The 23756-nt window shown below is 43.6% G+C and overlaps 1 protein-coding gene across 14 annotated transcripts in view; it reads right to left on the minus strand.

Annotated features, from left to right (window-relative positions):
* Positions 1–23756, minus strand: part of dnm1a (dynamin 1a) — a 79995-nt gene that overhangs the window by 31360 nt on the left and 24879 nt on the right. For 7 of the 14 annotated variants that reach the window (XM_041898333.2, XM_041898340.2, XM_041898339.2 and 4 more), the window contains exons 4-16: positions 23218–23421; positions 22934–23032; positions 21162–21322; positions 20501–20643; positions 20013–20148; positions 18993–19060; positions 13161–13299; positions 8375–8461; positions 8137–8207; positions 7916–7967; positions 6159–6173; positions 4550–4582; positions 3871–3984 (exon numbers count right to left, since the gene is read on the minus strand). In XM_041898333.2, coding sequence (XP_041754267.1) covers positions 3871–3984; positions 4550–4582; positions 6159–6173; positions 7916–7967; positions 8137–8207; positions 8375–8461; positions 13161–13299; positions 18993–19060; positions 20013–20148; positions 20501–20643; positions 21162–21322; positions 22934–23032; positions 23218–23421 — 1322 coding nt within the window. Of the gene's footprint in view, positions 1–3870; positions 3985–4549; positions 4583–6158; positions 6174–7915; positions 7968–8136; positions 8208–8374; positions 8462–13160; positions 13300–14722; positions 14862–18992; positions 19061–20012; positions 20149–20500; positions 20644–21161; positions 21323–22933; positions 23033–23217; positions 23422–23756 lie in introns of all 14 variants that reach the window. The other 7 variants (XM_041898337.2, XM_041898342.2, XM_041898343.2 and 4 more) reach the window with 5 other exon arrangements.

Here is a 23756-nt window from a genome sequence, read left to right on the forward strand (position 1 = left end):
TTCTCTATTTTTTTTATGCACCTGATGTAAGAGTGAAAACTGATCATGTTGCTTTTTCCTCTAAACTGTCGAACATTCATATGGACATTATAATGTTTAATTCCGGTTCTAGCTATTGGTGATGTATTTTAGTTGATGACTAACTGTATGTCCTGAGAAGTTTAAATAAAGTTTTTTTGAAGACCAGCCTGGGCTTACTTTGTGTCTTTTTTGGGTTAAGATGTCTGCCATAAAGATTGAATGCAGAAACAGTTCTCTATTCCACACCTAGTGAGGTTTTGTAAATATTGTCATGAGCAAGAATTAAAACAGTAGATTTTAACGTTGAATAAGACTGTCCAGTCTATATATTTATTTTCTATGGTTGAATGGGAATCACTGGTATTGGTAATAGATATACTCAAGATGACTTCTTCTACTGGAGTGGTTATATTTGTATGAAGAACCAAAATATTCCAACCACAGGAGGATGACTAAGACACAGCACACAGGAAGAGGAATGACCATAGAGTGTTAACCCAAAGCATTCCTGTTGCTCTACACTAAACTGAAGCTTACAATTAAGTCACTGCCTGAGCTACATAAAGAAGTGGTGGTTCTAACCTCAAGCTGACCAATGGGCAGACGACATCTAAAGTCACTGACATGAAGAAGGAAAATACTTTAACATATCTAAATGATGTCTATGCTTCTGTTTGCTTTTCCTACGATAGGCTTATGTCGCCTGTGAAAGTATATAAACTGTAACTGGCAACATTACATACTGTATGATGTCATGTGACAATTTAGTTTTTGGCTAGACTGACCTAAAAGAGAAGGGGGTTTACTTCTGTCTTTCTCTGTCTCTCACACACACAGAGTTGAGACTCATTCACACGGTATCCCGGCTCGCAGATTCAACCAGAGGAATGAAAACCACACAGCAACATGTTTCCACTTAACAGTCTGCTGTAGAGCACAACTGCTTTTTAGAAGATCCAGCGCCTGAGACAGACACACACACATTCATAGATGCACAAACACATACAAACCACAAATACGCACACACACATTCATAGAAATATGCACACACACACACACACACACACACAGGCGTACATACACACAACACACGTACACACACACAAACGGCACATAGCCACAAGCAGACAGATGTGCGCACACACACATGTTTTGGTGAGGGCTGTTGAGAGCGAGCGCCTCCTATTTCCCCCCAGGTTATTTACAGCTCAGATCTCCAGTTGAGACTCTTTTCCGGTAGCTTTACAGCAGGACCGGGCTGCAAGGAGACCCCCCCCCGAATATAGCATCCTTGAAAGCTCACATTATGTTCTGTGTGTGTGTGCATGTAAGGGTGTGTGTGTTTGTGATAGTGAGTAGTATTACATACATTCTTGTGGGAGCGAGTAAGACGTGTCACAACACTGAGCAACACTACATGGTAAGGATTAAGAGGGGATTGTGTACATGCCTGCATTATTGTGTGGGTGCTTGCCTTGACTGACTGAGAATGTGTGTGTGTGTGTGTGTGTGTGTGTGTGAGTGTGTGTATGTGCTTGCTTGTGTGTGTGTGTCTGTGCGCATGTGCAATATCTTATAAAATGAAGGGAGGATGGGGTCAAGGCTATGGTCCTGCTTCAGTAGTAGGCATTGTGCCCTGTGCTGCCAGAACAGGGCAGGGGTTCACAAAGATGAGAAGCCAGCTAGTAAAATATGAAACAGGTTAATTTTTGTAAAGCTCTGTATGTGTGTCAGTGTGGATGTGTGGCTGATCCTTTGTATGTTAAAATTGACAAAGTATATTCAACTCTGCTAAATAATGTACTTTACATATACTAGGTTTGAGTGTGTATGGTGTTCATGTGTGGATGAGTGTGTGCGTGTGTGTGTACGTTAGCCAGTGTGTGTATACCCCAGAGTGTGCTTTAGTGTGTGACTGAGTGTATAAAAATGAAAACATGTCCACTTTGCTTGGACAAAGGCATGGAAATGTTTCTGTTCCCTGCTCATTAAGCCACACTAGTCTCTCCTCTGAGCTGGAGCAGCGGTGCTATATTAGTTCTGAGTCCTCGTGCTCCGAGAGACTGCCACTTTCAAATAAATACATGTGGGGCAATGCCGACGGGACGGGAGGGGACGCGGTTCCTGCCCTCTACGTGTGTTCGTTATTTGTGACAGGGCTCTGGGGATAGGGGAAAAGAGGGAGAGAGGGAGTGAGTTGACAGAGACTTTTGTTCAGCAAGAGATGAAAGGAAGATCCCTCGCTTTTCTCTTTCTCTCTCTCTCCATCCCACATGGTCCTTGTTACTGTGGCCCTAACCAGCTAACCAGACACACTCCTCCCCTCCCTCTTCTCCTTTGCACCCAATCCCCTTTCTCTTCCCCTTTCCCCGTCCTCTCTAGCACCCTTTGAAATAAAATATGTTTATGAGAAGCAGCCCTGGTCTAAGTCTTGAAGGGGAACATGCAGGCCAGCCCTAACAGTGTGTTGTGTTGTGTTGTGTGTGTGTGTGTGTGTGTGTGTGTGTGTGTGTGTGTGTGTGTGTGTGTGTGTGTGTGTGTGTGTGTGTGTGTGTGTGTGTGTGTGTGTGTGTGTGTGTGTGTGTGTGTGTGTGTGTGTGTGTGCGTGCGTGCGTGCGTGCGTGCGTGCGTGCGTGCGTGCGTGAGTGAGTGTGTGTGTGCACATGTGTGTAATTGGGAACACACACTCAGGGCAGGGCTCTGGTATGCACATGTGGGTGCCAGCTTTGGTGTCTGACATGCTGGGGGGCCCTGTTTCACTTTGAACAGACTTCTCTCCCACTACACCCTACAATACCCCCCCCCACACACACACACACACACACACACACACAAACTTCCCTTCACCCATCTCATCATGTTAAAGAACAGACTCTCTGATATGTAGAAAAAATAAGGTCACACTTTAATTGGATAGTCCAGATTTTCCAACTGTAGATGCTCTACAGATGGTCATACTATCAACAAACTATCTGTTGATAAGCAACTGCTGGCTAAGGTTACTGTTACGTTTAGGGTAAGGTTTAGAATAAGGGTTAGGGTAAGGGTTAAGGTTAGGGTTAGGATAAGGATTAAGGTTAGGATTAGTAGATAGTTAGTTGAAATGTTACTTTGTTTGTAGATAGTCTGTAGAGTATCTACAGATGGACTATCCAAATAAAGTGTTACCCTAATTATCATATAAGCACACATGCACACACACAGTGATGTCAGTCAGTCAGTGGAGCGGCTGTAGCTAGGGCATGGAGACGACCAGACTGTGGCTAACTCTAACTCTTAATAAAGCTGCAAAGGATTCTGGGAGTGTCTTTAACCAATCTGACCTGGTTCAAACCTTGTCAGGTTCTATTATCAAGACATGGCATTTTAAACACAACCACCAAACTACACCAGCACAATTTACTGGGAAGAAACTATGGAAAAGAAACGTTGAATCTCCTTGGCAGAACGTCTCGAAGTAAAACATCCATAAAGTATCCAACAGAAATAATTCCATTACTGGTTTTGGAAAAAACAACCCATAGTCACACATGAAAGAGTTGTTGTTAAAATGAGACACATGGCTGTTGTGATGTGTCGTGTGCAGGCGCCGATAGCTCAATGAGAGCAGTAAAGACCAGCATTTTAGTAGTCTTCTATTGTCATTCATCCAACACAATACAGCCAATGAAAATATATTTAATAAGTCATTTTATGAGAAACCTGTATATGTGAGGTCCTTCTGAAAATTGTGACAGAATCGGGAAATAAGCAAATGAGGTACCTGCATAAAATCTCTCTAGTATGAAATCTTTGCTTTTAAATCCAGTGTGTATGCGTGTGAGTGTGTGTGTACAACCAAAGACTCACCTCATCGTCCTTGTACCAGGACAGGGACTCAGCGGTCAGGACGAACCAGTACTCCTTTGCTCCGCCCTTCATGATGCCAATGTTGTTGATGGTTAGCCAGCCCTTCCTGATCACCTGAGAGTGAGAAGGATGGAGGGAGAGAGAGGGGGAGAGAGGGAGGGAGAGAGAGAAAAAAAACTGATTCAGAAAGGCAGACATACACAGAGCTAGCCTTCTCTATCCCCTCGCAACAGCACTTCATCCATCATGACATTGTGTTAGTCTGTGTATGGCATGTGTGGTATCCCATCTCACTACTGCTCCTAGTGGACATTGGGAGTCACTATTTATTTTATTTTATTTAACCTTTATTTAACTAGGCAAGTCAGTTAAGAACAAATTCTTATTTACAATGACGGCCTACCCCGGCCAAACCCGGACGACGCTGGGCCAATTGTGTGCCACCTATGGGACTCCCAATCACGTCCGGATTGTGATTTGCCTGGAATCGAACCAGGGTCTGTAGTGACGCCTCTAGCACTGAGATGCAGTGCCTTAGACTGCTGCGCCACTCGGGAGCCCAAATGGGACCAGATCAATGGGCCTATCTACTAGCATCTAAACACAACTATCATTGTGATTATATCAGTGTCTCTCCCACAACATAAACATAGAATGCATATTGTGCCTCTGTATTTACCTTAAACCGATCATTAACCGCTCCTCTCTCCGGCTGAATGGGGATGTGGAGAGAACATTACACAACTATGCCATGTACGGAGCACAGAGCATTGGCCATTCGTAATGCACAGGGGCAGGCAGCACACTGGCATATTGGTACATTGGCACACTGGCTGGATAGAGTGGGGTACAGCGAGGGAAGGCAGGCAGGGACAAAGGCGGACAAAGAGCTATATGGGGTTGTAGGGCCGCTTTCAAACCAAAACGCATGCAGAGCATATGCTGATGCATCTTTGTGTCGTAGTTGCCCACGAATGCGTCGTTGTGGGGTGTGGTGGGGTGGAAATAATGATCAGTTGGTTATTAACTGACGGATGCCTAGTCATGTGTCATGTCTTGATCTGTTTTCTCAAACTTTTCTGTTGGACAGCACAACCAACTGCTTAGTTGCCCCTTCCACCAAGGCATTGTTAGTCATTATATTGCATCATATTGTTTGGTTTGAATGCCCTAGATGGGTAGAAAGGGAGGTCAAAGAAAGATACCAGGGGAGGCTGTTAGTCAAAGCGGCTGGGGGAGGGCAGAACTAAACGTAGCCAGCTAAACAGGAAACAGTGAGGGCCAATGTGTTTACACTGTCCCTATGCCCTTTGACCCCCCGCCTGGGCGGTCACTATGGCAACTGACAGGGTGTGCCTCTAGAGGTGATGTATCTATCTGTTCTGCACTGAGAGATGTTCTCCCTCCTTCACTAGATAGTTAGGATCTATCAACACACAGATAGAGAGAGAGAGAGAGAGAGAGAGAGAGAGAGAGAGAGAGAGAGAGAGAGAGAGAGAGAGAGAGAGAGAGAGAGAGAGAGAGAGAGAGAGAGAGAGAGAGAGAGAGAGAGAGAGCGAGAGAGAGTAGTGTGGAGTAGAGTAGAGTAGATAAAGAGTGCTATAATAACTAGAAACTAGAAAATGGATTTGCATAACTTGTTTTAAGTAGAGAAAACAGCAGGCAGCTCCCCCCTCTAAAGCTAAAGCCTCCATCTCTCTGGGAGCTGTTGTCATTGGAGAACACATGGCTGCCTTCTTTATCTGGTTCAAGCTAAGGCTGGGGGGGCGACGAGCAATCACTCAGCCAAGGAAAATGAGGCTTGATTATGAGGCAACGGCTGTGAAATGTAACGTCTCCAAGTGGTGCTGTTTCTATGGGAGAGAGAGAATACACATACACATACATTGTGCATTATGTAACCTGGAGGCCTATCTGGTCTTAACCCCTCTGTGTTCTGTCTATGTCTGGGGGTGTATTGTAAAATAATGGTTCATGCTATTTCTTTACTCATGCTAGTTTCTAATGGGAGATGAGCAGTGCTAGCTGGGTATTTTTCTATTGTGTTGCATGGGAGCACTGCCTGGAGGAGGGAGGCAGCTGAGGAAAGAAGCAAATGCCCAGAGAGCTCCCTAGCCACCTACCCATTTACAGTTATGAGAGGCTCTCTCCACACACACATTCTAACAAACACACACACAGAAACACACACACATACGGAAACAAACACATTCTAACACACACACACTGTTACGCACACATACTAACACACTCACAAACACACATACACACACACACACACTACTCACCATAATCTCATCCTGCTAAGTAGAATAGTTGTAGCAAACGAGAGGTGAAGAGAAAAGACACACAAGAGAAAGATACATCACTCAGAAGAAACAGAGCAAAACAGAAATAGAGTGGGAACACTACACAGTTAAAACACAGCACTACTAAAGAACAACCAGGCTAAAGAACAACCTGGCTAAAGAACAACCAGGCTAAAGAACAACCTGCCTAAAGAACAACCTCGCTAAAGAACAACCAGGCTAAAGAACAACCTGCCTAAAGAACAACCAGGCTAAAGAACAACCTGCCTAAAGAACAACCTCGCTAAAGAACAACCAGGCTAAAGAACAACCTGCCTAAAGAACAACCAGGCTAAAGAACAACCTGCCTAAAGAACAACCTGGCTAAAGAACAACCTGGCTAAAGAACAACCTGGCTAAAGAACAACCAGGCTAAAGAACAACCTGGCTAAAGAACAACCTGGCTAAATAACAACCTGGCTAAAGAACAACCATGCTAAAGAACAACCAGGCTAAAGAACAACCTGGCTAAAGAACAACCTGGCTAAAGAACAACCAGGCTAAAGAACAACCTGCCTAAAGAACAACCTCGCTAAAGAACAACCAGGCTAAAGAACAACCTGCCTAAAGAACAACCAGGCTAAAGAACAACCTGCCTAAAGAACAACCTCGCTAAAGAACAACCAGGCTAAAGAACAACCTGCCTAAAGAACAACCAGGCTAAAGAACAACCTGCCTAAAGAACAACCTGGCTAAAGAACAACCTGGCTAAAGAACAACCTGGCTAAAGAACAACCTGGCTAAAGAACAACCTGCCTAAAGAACAACCAGGCTAAAGAACAACCTGCCTAAAGAACAACCTCGCTAAAGAACAACCAGGCTAAAGAACAACCTGCCTAAAGAACAACCAGGCTAAAGAACAACCTGGCTAAAGAACAACCTGGCTAAAGAACAACCTGGCTAAAGAACAACCTGGCTAAAGAACAACCAGGCTAAAGAACAACCAGGCTAAAGAACAACCAGGCTAAAGAACAACCTGCCTAAAGAACAACCTGCCTAAAGAACAACCTGGCTAAAGAACAACCAGGCTAAAGGACAACCTGGCTAAAGAACAACCTGGCTAAAGAACAACCAGGCTAAAGAACAACCTGCCTAAAGAACAACCAGGCTAAAGAACAACCTGGCTAAAGAACAACCAGGCTAAAGAACAACCTGGCTAAAGAACAACCAGGCTAAAGAACAACCTGCCTAAAGAACAACCTGGCTAAAGAACAACCTGGCTAAAGAACAACCTGGCTAAAGCACAACCTGGCTAAAGAACAACCTGCCTAAAGAACAACCAGGCTAAAGAACAACCTGGCTAAAGAACAACCTGGCTAAAGAACAACCTGCCTAAAGAACAACCAGGCTAAAGAACAACCAGGCTAAAGAACAACCAGGCTAAAGAACAACCTAGCTAAAGAACAACCTGGCTAAAGAACAACCTAGCTAAAGAACAACCAGGCTAAAGAACAACCAGGCTAAAGAACAACCTGGCTAAAGAACAACCTGGCTAAAGAACAACCTGGCTAAAGAACAACCTGGCTAAAGAACACAGACAAAGATAAGTGGAGATATAGTACAAACACTCAGAACTGTACTTGTCGACCTTGCATCTAGGAACATTATTCCATTGCTTTCTGAACAGCCCATGAGGCAAAAGTCTTAGTGAATGTAATGGAAGACTATCTGTAGGTGCTGTCATGTGCCTATAGTACCTTATTGCCAGTTTGCTTCTTCTGGGCCACCTGGCTGCTCCTCTGCTGAGCACTACAGGGGATAGACATCACAGTCATGGGCTACATTGGTACACACGTCTAAACAAAGGGTTCATTAGTAAGAGCCTGTAGGTCAGGGTTCACAGACTGTACTGTGTCTATACTGGGTTGTTTGTTCTAATCCACTGTTTCAGGAGAGAGGTCAAGAGGTCGACACTCACTTGGCAAAGCCAATGAAGTCCTCATGGTTGGTGTTCATGTAGGCCAGCTCAATGTCAATCAGCAGCATCACCTGGATGGAGGGACACATAGACAGTATATGGAGTTATTAATAATAACACTTTGGATTGGGAATATTGTGTGTGTGTGTGTGTGTGTGTGTGTGTGTGTGTGTGTGTGTGTGTGTGTGTGTGTGTGTGTGTGTGTGTGTGTGTGTGTGTGTGTGTGAGAGAGAGTCACCTGGTCCTTGGTGCGGCTCTCGCGGTCTCGGATATGCTGGGTGACTATCTTCTCCATCTCCTCTCTCAACATGGGGTACTGAGCCAGCTGTGGGTACAGGACAGCGCAGGGCACACCGTGTGGGTAGGGGGGCACAGCTCAGACACAAAGCACAGCCAACACAGTCAACACACCCAAACACGCACACTCACTGAAGCACACTGCACTACTGTGATGGCACAGAAACACACAGACACAGACAGACAGACACACACACACTATACAGTACACACACAGTACACACACACCTCACAAGAGCACATCACAGACTCTGCCCTAGTCACAAAAAGTTTCAACAATTTACATTAATCAGTGTTAATGTTGTCTGTTATTAGTGTGTCTATCTTTCCACAAGGAGTTAATAAAATTAAATGAGAGTAAATGAATAGTGCAAAGTCTGTAATACTGCCATAAAACACTAAATAGTCTTCTGCCCAACCAATAGTCTTCTCCCCAATAACACATCATTTTCCTGGCACACTATGACCTTTTTCCATGTATTGTTTGTAAACACATCAATACAGACATTGGTGTGCTTCCAATACAACAGACACACAGCACAATCAAAGAGGTGGGTGGGTGGGAGGAAAGGCAACTGAAATCACAGTGGGAGAAAATATGCTGACGTCTGACACAAGTTACAATGCATCCTTTACCACGACTATTCAAGGTTACGGGATCACACTGGAATCAATGAGCTCCTTGTCTTTATCGTTCGACTTCTCACTTCCTGGCACAGGCCCAAATACACAGTAGGAGAAATGGAGGTCTTGAGGGCTGAATAGACAGATAGCCATGTCATTGACGCCTATTAGATGACAGCATTAGTGTCTTCCCTTCTGTACTGTCTTCTAACCACAAGTCCTGGTGACCAATATTTCACTGGCTCTTTGGCTCTGATGACACCAACGCATGGCTATTTCACATGCTGTGCTATAATGCTATGTCGGGACTATCACTAATACTACTACTTTATGGCCAGGTGAATTACTAGAGTAGACATTAAATTGAATAAGACCGATATTAGCGGTTTGTCATGAGATCAGGGGTCAACAGTCAGGAGAAGGAAGACCTTTTTAATTTAAGATCAATTAACCAATGCGTCATTGTAAAGAAGCATTGCAACTTTCACGTTCACAACATAGTCGTGGGCACTGTCTCACAGCCAGTTAGGAATGTTCTGTGTTTGACATAGAGATGCATCGGGGCTCGAACACCCCCAGTGGCAAGTACATTCATATATAATAACTAATATAAACAGGGTAGCATGCAGAAAGGTGCTCACACACACACATACACACACACACACACACATGGGAAGCAGGGATGAGGAAAAGGAGTCAGAGAGGGGAGAAGGACGAAAAGACCTCTTGTGGATTTTGGTGGTCCTCACTAGCTCAGTTGGTAGAGCATGGCGCATGTGTTGCCAAAATAATGGGATCGATTCCTGGTACCACCCATGCGTAAAAAAAGGTATGCACGCATGACTGTAAGTCGATTTGAATAAAAGTGTCTGCTAAATGGCATGTCGATTTTTTATATATTATTTTCTCTCTTTCTTTGCAGACTGTTTTATGGTATTAAGAAAATCCACAAGAGGACTCTTTCTGTTTTTTTTACACGTTTGCTTGATGAATAAGCAAGACAGTGAGAGGTTAGACGCAACAAGATGTAGAAGACAAGAAAGAGAAAGACAGAGAGAGATGCTGTGGAATCTGTTAGTCGAGATGGTGAGACACAACCTTTAGACCTGCAACAGCAATTACTACAACAGATCAAATCATATAAAATCATATTGACAGACACGGGATGGAAGTGAGTAGAATCAACTAGAGGAACTCAATCAGATGACAGAATCGGAGAGTGAGAGGAGGTCACAAAGATATGACTAACTGAGGATAAAACACTGTTGCATGCTGGTTACGATGGAAACTTAGGACAATTAGGTAAATTGTCTATTTTGGCCAATCGGAAAACAAAACAGAATGACAACGAATGTTTGAATAGAAATAGAATGAAATAAATCAAAATGGGAGTTTAATATCATGGTCAGACTATAGTAAGGATAGACCGATAGTCTGCTGGACAAATGTGTTAGATGCCACGTCCGAAGACAGCAAAGAATAATCCATAGTCTCAGTCCTACTATATTCATACTATTAATATAAAAGAGTGAATATACTGTTCACCAATGTTGTTCTGACTACATAACATATTCCTGAGTGGACACAGAACACAGACAGTGAAGTGTGACAGAATGCTAACGGTATCACACATATAGAGAAGCTGACATTTCATCAATAATAGTGTGCATGGTTAGGTGTCCCCTATTGAAAATAAACAATATATCTAGCTTACCATGTCAATAGATGTTTGAATCCTTTCATGTGTTACTCCTCATGGGACTTGTGTCATGACCGCAAGTGACCACAATCTATCCTCGGCATTCGCCAGGTTAACAAAGTGACTATGCAGTATATGAATGTCACTGTATATTGTCACGGTATATTTATGGGAGTTAATTCTGCGTGAAAAAAATGTCTGCAATGTCTGTCTTCCGAGTCAGATATAGTATTCAACATGTTTATGATACCATCATTGCATAAATGGAACGGCATGTTTCAAGAAAAGAAAATAAGTCTGCAATGGAGCTGGCTCGGAGCCAACACCTAGACTTGTTCTTTGGCTTTTCGAAACCAATATGGAAGAGCCCAATTTGCAGATAAACTTCAGACACTAATATCACACCACAACACCTCACACGGTACAGTACAAAACCCATGGAGAGCAGGAGAGGTTGATCAAAATGCACAGAGGAGATAATTGTGGAATATGGAGTATGAACGAAGAGACTGACTGACAAAGACACACTATGAAAGGATGTCCTAGCTGTGTGGCATACTGTGCATTCTATAATGAGAACTTATGTATATGTCAAACTAAAGAAATGCAATCAGACACATAGGTCATGGCTGTATGCACGTTTAGTCTGTATCATTCTGCATCTGTACTTATAAGCACTCAAATCTTCAAAGAACTATAAACTGGTAATCATAAAGAATTTATAAAATGGCTATTTTAGTTAAGTTGCCTCTTTTCGAACAAACTGAAAGCATATACAGCGCCTTCAGAAAATATTCACACCCCTTGACTTTTTCCACATTTTGTTGTGTTACAACATGAATTTAAAAATATATATTTAAATATAGATTTTTTTTTGTCACAGGCCTATACACAATACCCCATAATGTCAACGTCTAATTATTATTTCTAAATGTTTACAAATTAATCAAAATGAGAATTGGAAATGTCTTGAGTCAATAAGTATTCAACCCCGTTGTTATGGCAAGCCTAAATATGTTTAGGAGTATACATTTGCTTGACAAGTCACATAATAAGTTGCATGGACTAACTGTGTGCAATAATAGTGTTTAACATTTAATGACTACCTCATCTCTGTACCCCACACATACAATTATCTGTAAGATCCCTCAGTCAAGCAGTGATTTTCAAACACAGATTCAACCACAATGACCAGGGAGGTGTTCCAGTGCTTCACAAAGAAGGGAACCTATTGGTAGATGGGATTTTTTTTTTAAAGCAGACATTGAGCATGGTGAAGTTATTAATTACACTTTGGATGGTGTATGACCCAGCCACTACAAAGATACAGGCGTCCCTCCTAACTCAGTTGTCGGAGAGGAAGGAAACCACTCAGGGATGTCACCATGAGACCAATGGTGACTTTAAAATAGTTACAGAGTTTAATGGCTATTATAGGAGAAAAATGAGGATGGATCAACAACATTGTAGTTACTCCACAATACTAACCTAATTGACAGAGTGAAAAGAACTAAGCCTGTATAGAATAACAATATTCCAAAACATGCATTATTTTGGCAACAAGGCATTAAAAACATGTGACAAAGCAATTAACTTTTTGTCCTGAATACAAAGTGTTATGTTTGGGGCAAATCCAATACAACACATTACTGAGTACCATTTTCCATAATTTCAAGCATATAGTGGTGGCTGCATCATGTTATTGGTATGCTTGTAATCGTTTAGGACTGGGGAGTTTTTCAGGATAAAAAAGAAACGGAATGGAGCTAACTACTGGCAAAATCCTAGAGGAAAACCTGGTTCAGTCTGCTTTCCACCAAACACTGGGAGATGAATTCCCCTTTTAGCAGGACAATAACATAAAACACAAGGCCAAATCTACCCTGGAGTTGCTTACAAAGAAGTCAGTGAATGTTCCTGAGCGGCCGAGTTACAGTTTTGACTGACAACCAATTTGACAGAGCTTGAAGAATTGTGAAAATAATTATGGGCAAATGTTGCACAATCCAGGTGTGGAAAGCTCTTAGAGACTTACCCAGAAAGACTCATAGCTAATCGCTGCTAAAGTATTGACTCAGGGGTGTGATATTTCTGTACCTGATTTGCAAAAATGTTGAAAAACATGTTTTCACTTTCTCATTATGGGGTATTCTGTATAGATGGGTGAGAAACAAAATCTATGTAATCCATTTTGAATTCAGGCTGTAACAGAACAAAATGTAGAATAAGTCAAGGGGTATGAACATTTTCTGAAAGCACTGTAGCTACAGCCCTAACCATTATGCTGATCTAAAATAGATCACGTATTTAGCTTGGCTTTTTTTTGTAGTCCAGCCATCGGTCTATCCCTACCTCTAAGAATGACGCAAGCCAGACTCCGAACATGGCTCGGTTCGTTGGTTACCTTGTCACTACACTTTCGTATGGTGGAGGTGAGTTCGCTCACTACCATATCTATACACTTCAGTGAGGGTTCCTTCAGCTTTTGGATCTGCTTTTTCACTATGGCCTCAAAGGCTAGGTCAGGAGTGAACAGGCCCGTCCTGTAGAGAGGAGGCGGTGACGGGAGAGAAGAGAGAGAGAGAGAAGTAAAGAAATAGAGAAACAGAAGGGGGAGAAACCGAGATAAAGAGACAAAGAGAAACAGAAACAGAGATGGAGTAAAAGATGAAGAGAATCCACGGGGATAGAGAGCAGGTCAAAGCATAAGAACGAGAGAGAGATGAAAGAGTAACACAAGAGGGCCACACAGAGAAGGAGAGAAACAGGTGGGGAAAAATAGGGATGACAGGTTGAGAGGCAGATGAAAAAGAGGGGATAGGGACAGGCCAGGGGGAGGTGGGTAAACAGTACAGAGGGAAGAAAAGGCAAGTGAGACATTTGGTTTCCCTTGAAGCTGTTCAAAACAGGCCAGCGCTGAGGTCTATCCCTCCATCCAGAGAGAGAGAGAGAGAGAGAGAGAGAGAGAGAGAGAGAGAGAGAGAGAGAGAGAGAGAGAGAGAGAGAGAGAGAGAGAAGGAGAGAGAGAGAGCGATCACAGCCTACACCACCCCACTGGCCCACAGCTCTGAGCCATGAGCCATTTGAGACCGCAGCTGTGCACCCAATATCTCAGACGAAGCACCTTGCTCTTCCCCTCTACCTGACCCCCGCTCCACCCCCCTATCCCCCAGCTGACCACTCAGAGCAGGGCCACAGCATTTGTTATTCCACTGTCCCAGAACCACTGTGGTCAGACCGCGTTCCAAACTGGGCGTGGTCACAGTGGATTAACTGATATTAAGGCTGAGTGTAGCCCTCAAGGGCCCTCTTAGCTGAACTTGGCCCTTGGGTGAGCCGCCAAACTTTCACGTTGTCATGGGTCCTTTCTGCTGCAGGTGCACAGCCCCCGGCCTCACAAGCAGGAAGTCTGGATGCTGAGGTCACCCAACATGGCTGCCAGGGACAACAGCTGAGTGACACTTTGATGAGATAGTCAGAGCATCAAAAATGATGTCACCACTGCTAAAATGAACTCAGTCACCTGTGACTTAACAGAGCTGTAACATCTTAAGATGTGTTAATTTGACCATTAATTTAATTACTAATGTTAATTTGATCATATTCATAGCAAAAATGTTTGTTAAAATATTTGAATCCTTACTCCTGTGTCTAAAGTTGAAACCCTTGACATAGAGTCACATAGCAGCAACCCAGCAGCATCCAGACCCCTTCTATACCTAGCATAGTTCTCTAACATGGCCATGCCGCGGCCACTCTGCCAAGCCACCCCATCCAAAGCGGTAGGCAGGCAGTCCCTCACAATACCCCCGCTACCCCAGTACGCCCCCTACTGTCCCAACCCGGGACAACAGGGGCTGGATAACGAGACGGTACGGTGATACGGTAACAGGGATGACATAGCAGCAGGTTTTGGTGGGAGGGAGGGGTGGAACCATAGTGTTGCTCTCCACCATGTGTGTTTACCTTCTGAGTACACTGCCTAACGGTATTGACTAGCTCAGAAATGACCATGTCCACACATTTCTGGCAGGGCTCTTTGATCTTGCCGATCTGCCTTTTCACAATGGTCTCAAAAGCCATGTCCGGGGTGAAGAGGCCAGTTCTGCCCGGTAACAGGCCCAAAAAAAGAGAGAAAAATAAAAAAGGAGAAGGAGGAAGAGGGAGGGAGGGATAGTGTTAATTGAAAATAAATTCCCCCTCCCGACCCCCTAACACAACAAAAAGAAGAAACATGCAGATAAGACAAAGAAAGAGAATGACAACAGAAAGAAGAAAAAATGACTTAAAAAATGAACTAAATCATCACATCATGGTTTGAGGAAAATATTCTGCTAGCTGAAATGTGCTTATATGTTCACATGTGCAGATAAAAACATAACTGAGCTCTTAGAACACAACTTATATGATTATTGCTATACAGTATGTGAAGAGTTTTCCCAACATGCTCCACTCCTCAGATGACACCATGCCTATTGGAATCCCTACACTACTACAACAAAATGTGTCCTAATTCTCTTAAATGGTTACCTTTCACCATTCCCCCTCCTTCAGAACCACTGACCTGTAGGGTAGAGGGCACCCTCATTGTAAGCATATGTTATCAACCATTTTCCTTTTAACTGCATCTTTCAGATCATTGGCCCCAAATGAAAGGTAACAAAGAGAGGAAGTCAAATATTTTTATATAGTCAAAAGTTTGGACACACCTACTCATTCAAGGGTTTTACTTTATTTTTACTATTTTCTACATTGTAGAATAATAGTGAAGACATCAAAACTATGAATTAACACATATGGAATCATGTAGTAACCCAAAAAGTGTTAAACAAATATATATATATTCAAATAGGGACCCTTTGCCTTGATGACAGCTTTGCACACTCTTGGCATTCTCTCAACCAGCTTCACCTGAAATGCTTTTCCAACAGTCTTGAAGGGGTTCCCACATATGCTGAGCACTTGTTGGCTGCTTTTCCTTCACTCTGCGGTCCGACTCATCCCAAACCATCTCAATTGGGTTGAGGTCAGGGGATAGTGGAGGCCAGGTCATCTCATGCAGCACTCCAACACTCACCTTCTTGGTAAAATAGCTCTTACATAGCCTGGAGGTGTGTTGGGTCATTGTCCTGTTGAAAAACAAATGATAGTCCCACTAAGCCCAAACCAGATGGGATGGCATATCGCTGCAGAATGCTGTGGTAGCCATGCTGGTTAAGTGTGCCTTGAATTCTAAATAAATCACAGACAGTGTCACCAGCAAAGCACCCCCACACCATAACACCTCCTCCTACATGCTTTACGGTGGGAAATACACATGCGGAGATCATCCATTCACCCACACTGCATCTCTCAAAGACACAGCGGTTGGAACCAAAAATCTCAAATTTGGACTCCAGCCCAAAGGACAAATTTCCACCTGTCTAATGTCCATTGCTCGTGTTTCTTGGCCCAAGCAGGTCTCTTCTTCTTATTGGTGTCCTTTAGTAGTGGTTTCTTTGCAGCAATTCGACCATGAAGGCCTGATTCACACAGTCTCCTCTGAACAGTTGATGTTGAGATGTGTCTGTTACTTGAACTCTGTGAAGCATTTATTTGGGATGCAATTTCTGAGGCTGGTAACTCTAATTAACTTATCCTCTGCAGCAGAGGTAACTCTGGGTCTTCCATTCCTGTGGTGGTCCTCATGAGAGTCAGTTTCATCATAGCGGTTGATCATTTTTGCGACTGCACTGACATTTTCCATTATTGACTGACCTTCATGTCTTAAAGTAATGATGGACTGTCGTTTCTCTTTGCTTATTTGAGCTGTTCTTGACATAATATGGACTTGGTCTTTTACCAAATAGGGCTTTCTTCTGTATACCACCCCTACCTTGTCACAACACAACTGATTGGCTCAAACACATTAAGAAGGAAAGAAATTCCACAAATTAACTTTTAACCTCTTAAGGATCGGACCCTTTTTTTCAATTTTCGCTTTAAATGACATACCCAAATCTAACTGCCTGTAGCTCAGGACCTGATGCAAGGATATGCATATTCTTGATACATTTGAAAGGAAACACTTTGAAGTTTGTGGAAATGTCAAATTAATGTAGGAGAATATAACACATTATATCTGGTAAAAGATAATACAAACAAAAAAACATGTGTTTTCTTTTTTTTTCTGTTGTTACATCGTCTTTGAAATACAAGAGAATGGCCACAATATAATATTGCAGTTTAGGCGCAGTTTAGATTTTGGCCAGTGTGTGTGCAAAGTTTCAGATTGATCCAGTGAAGCATTGCAATACTGGACTATTTTGTATCAAGTCTGCCCAAATGTGCCGAATTGGTCAATTGATACATTTTCAAGTACATAACTATAGAGAACATACAAAAATGATATGCTAATACAAAATGTAAGTTTACACATTCCCAGGAATGTCATACATAATAATAATACTAATATGCCATTTAGCAGACGCTTTTATCCAAAGCGACTTACAGTCATGCGTGCATACATTTTTTTGTGTATGGGTGGTCCCGGGGATCAAACCCACTACCCTGGCGTTACAAGGGCCGTGCTCTACCAGCTGAGCTACAGAGGACCACATGATGGATCATTAGCTTATACACTAACTTTCACACATCTAGATGGCCGGGCGGGGTGGGTGTGGAGCCAGAGACAGCAGGGGTTCAAACTGTAGAACACAGTTCCTACATTTGAATATAAAAATTGATTTTATCAAACAAAACTATGCTACATTTTATCTCTGGGACCCTTAGGATGACAAATCAGAGCAAGATTACTGAATGTAAGTACATTATTTACCTTCAGAGGTGAATGTATAAAACCAGTTGCCGTGATAAGTATTTTGTTGTTGTGCACTCTCCTCAAACAATAGCATGGTCTTTTTTCACTGTAATAGCTACTGTAAATTGGACAGTGCAGTTATATTAACAAGAATGTCAGCTTTCTGCCATATAAGATATGTCTATGTCCTGGAAAGTTTGCTGTTACTTACAACAGTCATGCTAATCACATTAGTGCATGTTAGCTCAACCGTCCCGTACACGGGACACCGATCCCGTACAGGTTAAGAAGGCACACCTGTTAATTGAAATGCATTCCAGGTGACTACATCATGAAACTGGTTGAGAGAATGCCAAGAGTGTGCAAAACTGTCATCAAGGCAAAGGGTGGCTATTTGAAGAATCTCAAATATAAAATATATTTTGATTTGTTTAACACTTTTTTGGTTACTAAATGATTCCATATGTGTTATTTCATAGTTTTGATTTCTTCACTATTATTCTTCAATGTAAAAAATTGTACAAATTGAGAAAAACCCTTGAATGAGTAGGTGTTCTAAAACTTTTGACTGGTAGTGTATATATATATATTGAAATCTGTATTTTGCATTCTGCATTGTTGAAAAAGGACCCGTAAGTAACTATTTCACTGTTAGTCTACACCAGTTGTTTACGAAGCATGTGACAAATAAAATTTGATTTCATTCAATTTTTTTTATTGAGTTCAGAGCAAACCAATTGGGCTTCTCTTTCCACCATCTTATACCAACTACACTAGAGAAATAATAATTGTTCATAGTTAAGGTAAGTATGGTTTATTGGTAGTCAGGAGGAATATGTGTTCTGGTACGTAGATCAAACCGTCTTCTATCCTTGAAGCCTTCCTTCACTCATGGGAGTTAGGTTAAGAGGGAGGAAGAAACACAGGGGTGACTTTCAACAGGTTCACTTCCTGAAGAGTGATGACATCGCTGTTTGATTCTGATTTATATCACTCTAGGACCTAGGTAAAAGACCTTGTCATAGGACGGGGATAGAGTGAGCTAGGTTACACATGACGGGCATATGAGGCTTCACAAGACAGACAGACAGACAGACAGACAGACAGACAGACATACATACAAGATACAGACAGACGGACGGGGCAAAGAGTGAGAGAAAGACACCACCCAACCAGCGGTCTCAGATCTAATCACAAATCCCTCCACCTCTGTTTCTGATGTCCTCAGTATGCAACAGCATGCTGGGCGCTTGACTGCGATCAGTGTTTCTAGAGGTCTTCATGATTAGATGGGTGAGGTTGATTAGAGTTGGTTTGGCCCATAGGGGTGACCCAGGGGGGCGTGGACAGCGGTAGCGAGAGAGGGAGAGAGGGAGAGAGGGAGCGAGGGAGAGAGGGAGAGAGGGAGAGAGAGAGGGATGGGGATGAGGGACGTGCCTGATGCCGTGGATGTTCTTGATTGCGTAGCTGATCTCCTTGCGAAGCTCCTTCTCATTAAACTCCATCTGTACAGACACAGAAATGACAAACACACCATTGAATAGTGAGCACACACCTCCGACACACAGCAGAAACCACAGAAATAGGAACCTAAGGTCCCTTGTATTCATTGAGTGGCTCTGAAAATCAGACAGAATATTAATCACAGGAGCACATTTACAACCACTCTTACAACATAAAAACACATTCAAACTAAGTACTAACACTGCTCAGTTATTCCACTCAGTCTGAAGGTGAATCATTTGACATGATACTCAGAGCTATAACATGAGCCTATTCTACTGTATTTTAGTCTATGCCACTCTGACATTAATCATCCTAATATAAATATATTTCTTAATTCTTTTACTTTTAGATTTGTGTGTATTGTGTGTATTGTTGTGAATTGTTAGATATTACTGCACTGTTGGAGCTAGAAACACAAGCATTTTGCTACACCCGCAATAACATCTGCTAAATATGTGTATGTGACCAGTACCATTTGATTTGATTTGATTTGATGACAGACAGTCTGACAAATGTTTATTGACTCCAACAGATACTTCTCTCATGTAAGATAAATCTAAAGCAGAAAGTATTTCTAAAGCAGAAAGGATATCTGGTCAAAGCTAGTGCACTAAATAGGGAATAGGGTGTCATTTGGGACACAGTCCTTTTGTAAGATGAGCCTACATGAGACTGAATTCTGGCCCCAGCAGGGCCCCATACTGTGGTCAAGGCCCAGACTGAATGTTTTACTGTGGTGGGAGGGATAGAGGAAGGGAGAGAGGGAGGGAGGGGATTTGGGGAGGGAGGGAGGAATGTTTTCCTCATAAAGTCTCTGGGTTGGGGTCCTGGGGGAGGCGGGAGGCAAACCACGGCACTGTTTGTCTCATTCTGGGGCTGCATGGACACTAAGAGTTAGGAAAGAGGGGGACCTGGTAAGAGACATGCACATATACAGTACATGACACACACCTTGACCAGCTCGAAGGGGAAGCGCTCGTGGAAGATGCGGTTGATCCTGGCTCCTCCTGACAGCTCTGCTGTGTCGATCTGGTCCCCAGAGCCCTCGATACGCTTCTCAAAGTCCACTGAGAACTGCTGCACCATCCTGGGTGGGATACAGGGAAAAGGGAGTTAATGAATGTGTGTGTGTGTTAATGAATGAGTTCTGACCTTATGTGTCTGAAAAGCCACACACTCCCGAACCAGATCCAACCTCCTTACACCCAGAACTACTCCCAAAGCCCAGCTGTATGTGTGTTGGACCAGTGTGTGTATGTGTGTTGGACCAGTGTGTGTATGTGTGTTGGACCAGTGTGTGTATGTGTGTTTGCACTTGTATACTCTATGAATGTGTTGAATGCTGTGTGTGTGTGTGTGTGTGTGTGTGTGTGTGTGTGTGTGTGTGTGTGTGTGTGTGTGTGTGTGTGTGTGTGCAAGCAAGTGTGTGTCCTACTCACTGCAACAGGGCCTTGGTCTTGCGGGAGGGGTCATCAGGTCTGAAGTTCTTGTACTCCTCCACTTCCTTCTCTATAGACAGCAGCTGGCTCTGCAGCTTGGCCCGCAGCCCCGGCAGAGTGTCCCGGATGTGATTGGTCAGTTGCTGCAGTGTGAAAGGTCAGGGTGGGTTTTAACATGGGACTGAAGAGATGACAGTGATCAGATCCTAGACTAATCTAATACTATTCGCCTACTCTCTTATCTTCAGTGGATGTTATAAACACCTCGAAAGCATCAAAGAGATCCTGTGGATGGCTCATCTCCTAGAAGACTTCTCTGAAGTGAAATATATAGCGACCACTAAAATAATATTCCTACTACGCCCTTTGGTAATTATTGAGCCATTTGAACCACAGATTAGGACAGTCTTAGCTTTCCCCTCTACATACACGCACACACACACAGAGGAGGACTGACCTGGTTGAGTGTTTTCTGTAGGTAGGGGACTGACCTGGTTGAGTGTTTTCTGTAGGTAGGGGACTGACCTGGTTGAGTGTTTTCTGTAGGTAGGGGACTGACCTGGTTGAGTGTTTTCTGTAGATAGGGGACTGACCTGGTTGAGTGTTTTCTGTAGATAGGGGACTGACCTGGTTGAGTGTTTTCTGTAGGTAGGGGACTGACCTGGTTGAGTGTTTTCTGTAGGTAAGGGGTGCCCATGCGTTCAGCCAGGTGTCTGTATCCAGGGTGGGTCAGGAAGAACTTCCTCTCTGCAGCCATGGCCGCTGTGATGTCCTTCTTCCCATCAATGTCCTTCTGACTCCTGTTCACCACACCAATGTAACCTGGGGCAGGGAGAGAGGTTAGCTGATACTGGACAGATCAGGATGCGATGAGGCAAAATGTTGTTTTGTGGAGAGAAAGAAAGAAGAACAGAAAATAAAGAGGTTTGTTAATTTATTTTGATGTGTGTGTTTTTTTTTCTAGTTTGTTTGTCTTTGTGGGTTTACCACACTGGGGTAGTGGGATGAAGGGGTGGGGTGTTCGGAGGGAGGTGTGGAGGGTAACTTTTAGCTCCCACTTCCCCAGTGGCAGCCACAAGGGTAACAGGGATCACATATCCCCATCTAGTTAGGTTTTCTCATGCATTTCTCTGTTAAACAGTATATCTTGCTATATAACCTTTTGGACTGAACGCCAGTAGCCTTATAAATATGCTAGTGGTTTAATATGTGAGGCCTTCTGACACTAGAGAGTGACAGAAGCAGAGACGATGGAGACAGAGGACAATGGAAACTGTTCAGAACTACATGCCTGGGTTCTAACCAAGCGCCAGTGGAAAAACGTCCGTCACCTAATTGCATTGGAACGTTTCCCACAAATATATTTTATTGCAAAGAAAAGAAACGAACAGACGTTTTTTCCAGATGTGTCACTGAAATCAAGATGTTGTTTTTGACCGCCTCCATCTCTTTCTTTCCTTCACTTTCCTTGTTCTCCCTCTCTCCCTCTCCCCCTCTCCACCTCCTCTCTCTCTCTCTCTACCTCCTCCTGTCTACCTTTCTCTCTCTAGGGTTGTGAGGGGTTGTAACACTGGCTGCTGCAGTGAGCAACACAACTGGAGTCCTATTTGGGGTGTCCGGCAAAGCCATGGATAGGCTTCCGTACGTCTAGAACTCCGCTGCCAGGGTCCTCACACACACCAAACCCTGGGAACACATCACCCCCACTCTGCAACACCTTCACTGGCTCCCAGTCAAATTCCGCATTACCTACAAGATCCTACTCCACACCTACAAGGCCCTCCATGGCCCCCTCATACCTCTCTGACCTCCTTCACACATACACCCTCTCCCGCTGTCTCCTCTCCTCTGACTCTGGACTACTCACCATCCCCAAAACAAGACTCTGTACCATGGAGCACCGGGCTTTCAGCGCCGCTGCCGCCAAACTCTGGAACTTTCTCCCCCCCAGCCACCCGCAACTCTGACTCTATCACCCTTTTCAGAAACCAACTAAAAACCGACCTGTTCAGTCTGGCTTTTCCCTCAGCTTAGCTCAGCCCTTACTCAGCTCTATCTAAAGGTAAGTAGCTTTTCTTCTATTGTTTTATCCTTGTTTAGTTTTTTACTCTCTTGCTGTACAGTGTCCTTGGGTTTCTTGAAAGGCGCTTTATATACAATGTTCTATTATTATTATTATTATTATTATTATTATTATTATTATTATTATTATTATTATTATTATTATTATTAACTACATAGCCACTAGAGGGAGGCACTGAGACAGGATGTGTGTGTGTGTGTGTGTGTGTGTGTGTGTGTGTGTGTGTGTGTGTGTGTGTGTGTGTGTGTGTGTGTGTGTGTGTGTGTGTGTGTGTGTGTGTGTGTGTGTGTGTGTGTGTGAGTGTGAGTGTGAGTGTGAGTGTGAGTGTGAGTATGAGTGTTTAGTCTGACCTCTTCGCAGTGGCAGCAGCTTGTTCTCCAGAATTTCTCGGGCATCAGTCCCCTCGTCCATCAGATCCAGTTTGGTGATAACACCAATGGTTCTCTGACCTGGGCACACACACACACACAAACATACACACACACACTAACAAAGTCCAGCTGTAGGTAGGTTAAATTGCATCCTTGTCTAACTACTGCTATGTCACAATTTGATGGTGAATGATACTGAGAGCACTGATGAGAGCCAGAAGGCCTACAGTTTTTGCCTTCAACCTCTAGTCAACCTCACCCACCTTGTGGGTCGACTTCTTTGGCAATCTTCAGGGCATCTGAGTTGGCCAGATCAGAGTTGGCCGGAGAGACAGCCAGCAGCAGACAGTTGTCCTTGGTCACAAACTGATACAACATGTCTCTGATCTGCTGCTCAATGTCCGCAGGCTGGTCCCCTACTGGGACCTTGGTCATCCCCGGCAAGTCCACCAGAGTCAGGTTCAGGACTAGGGGAGAGAGGGGGGAGAGGGGAGAGAGGGAAGAGAGGAGAGGGAAGGTGAAAGCGGGAGAGAGGGGGTGAAAGAAGAGGGCAGAGAGGGGGTGAAGGGAGAGGGGAGATGAGAGAGGAAGGTGAAGAGAGTGTGGAGAGGGTAGAGGGGAGAAGGAGGAGGGGAGAGAGGAAGAGAGTGTGGAGAGGGTAGAGGGGAGAGAGGTGGAGTCAGAGAGAGATTTCTAAATATGATATCAGAATCGATTAATGACGCTAACCTTGAAAAGACGAATAGGGAAACTTGATTCACAAAATTCAGTGTATAGGATTAAGATAGTTATACTACTCTAG

Source organism: Coregonus clupeaformis, chromosome 15 (assembly GCF_020615455.1).
Source record: "Coregonus clupeaformis isolate EN_2021a chromosome 15, ASM2061545v1, whole genome shotgun sequence".
NCBI lineage: Eukaryota > Metazoa > Chordata > Actinopteri > Salmoniformes > Salmonidae > Coregonus > Coregonus clupeaformis.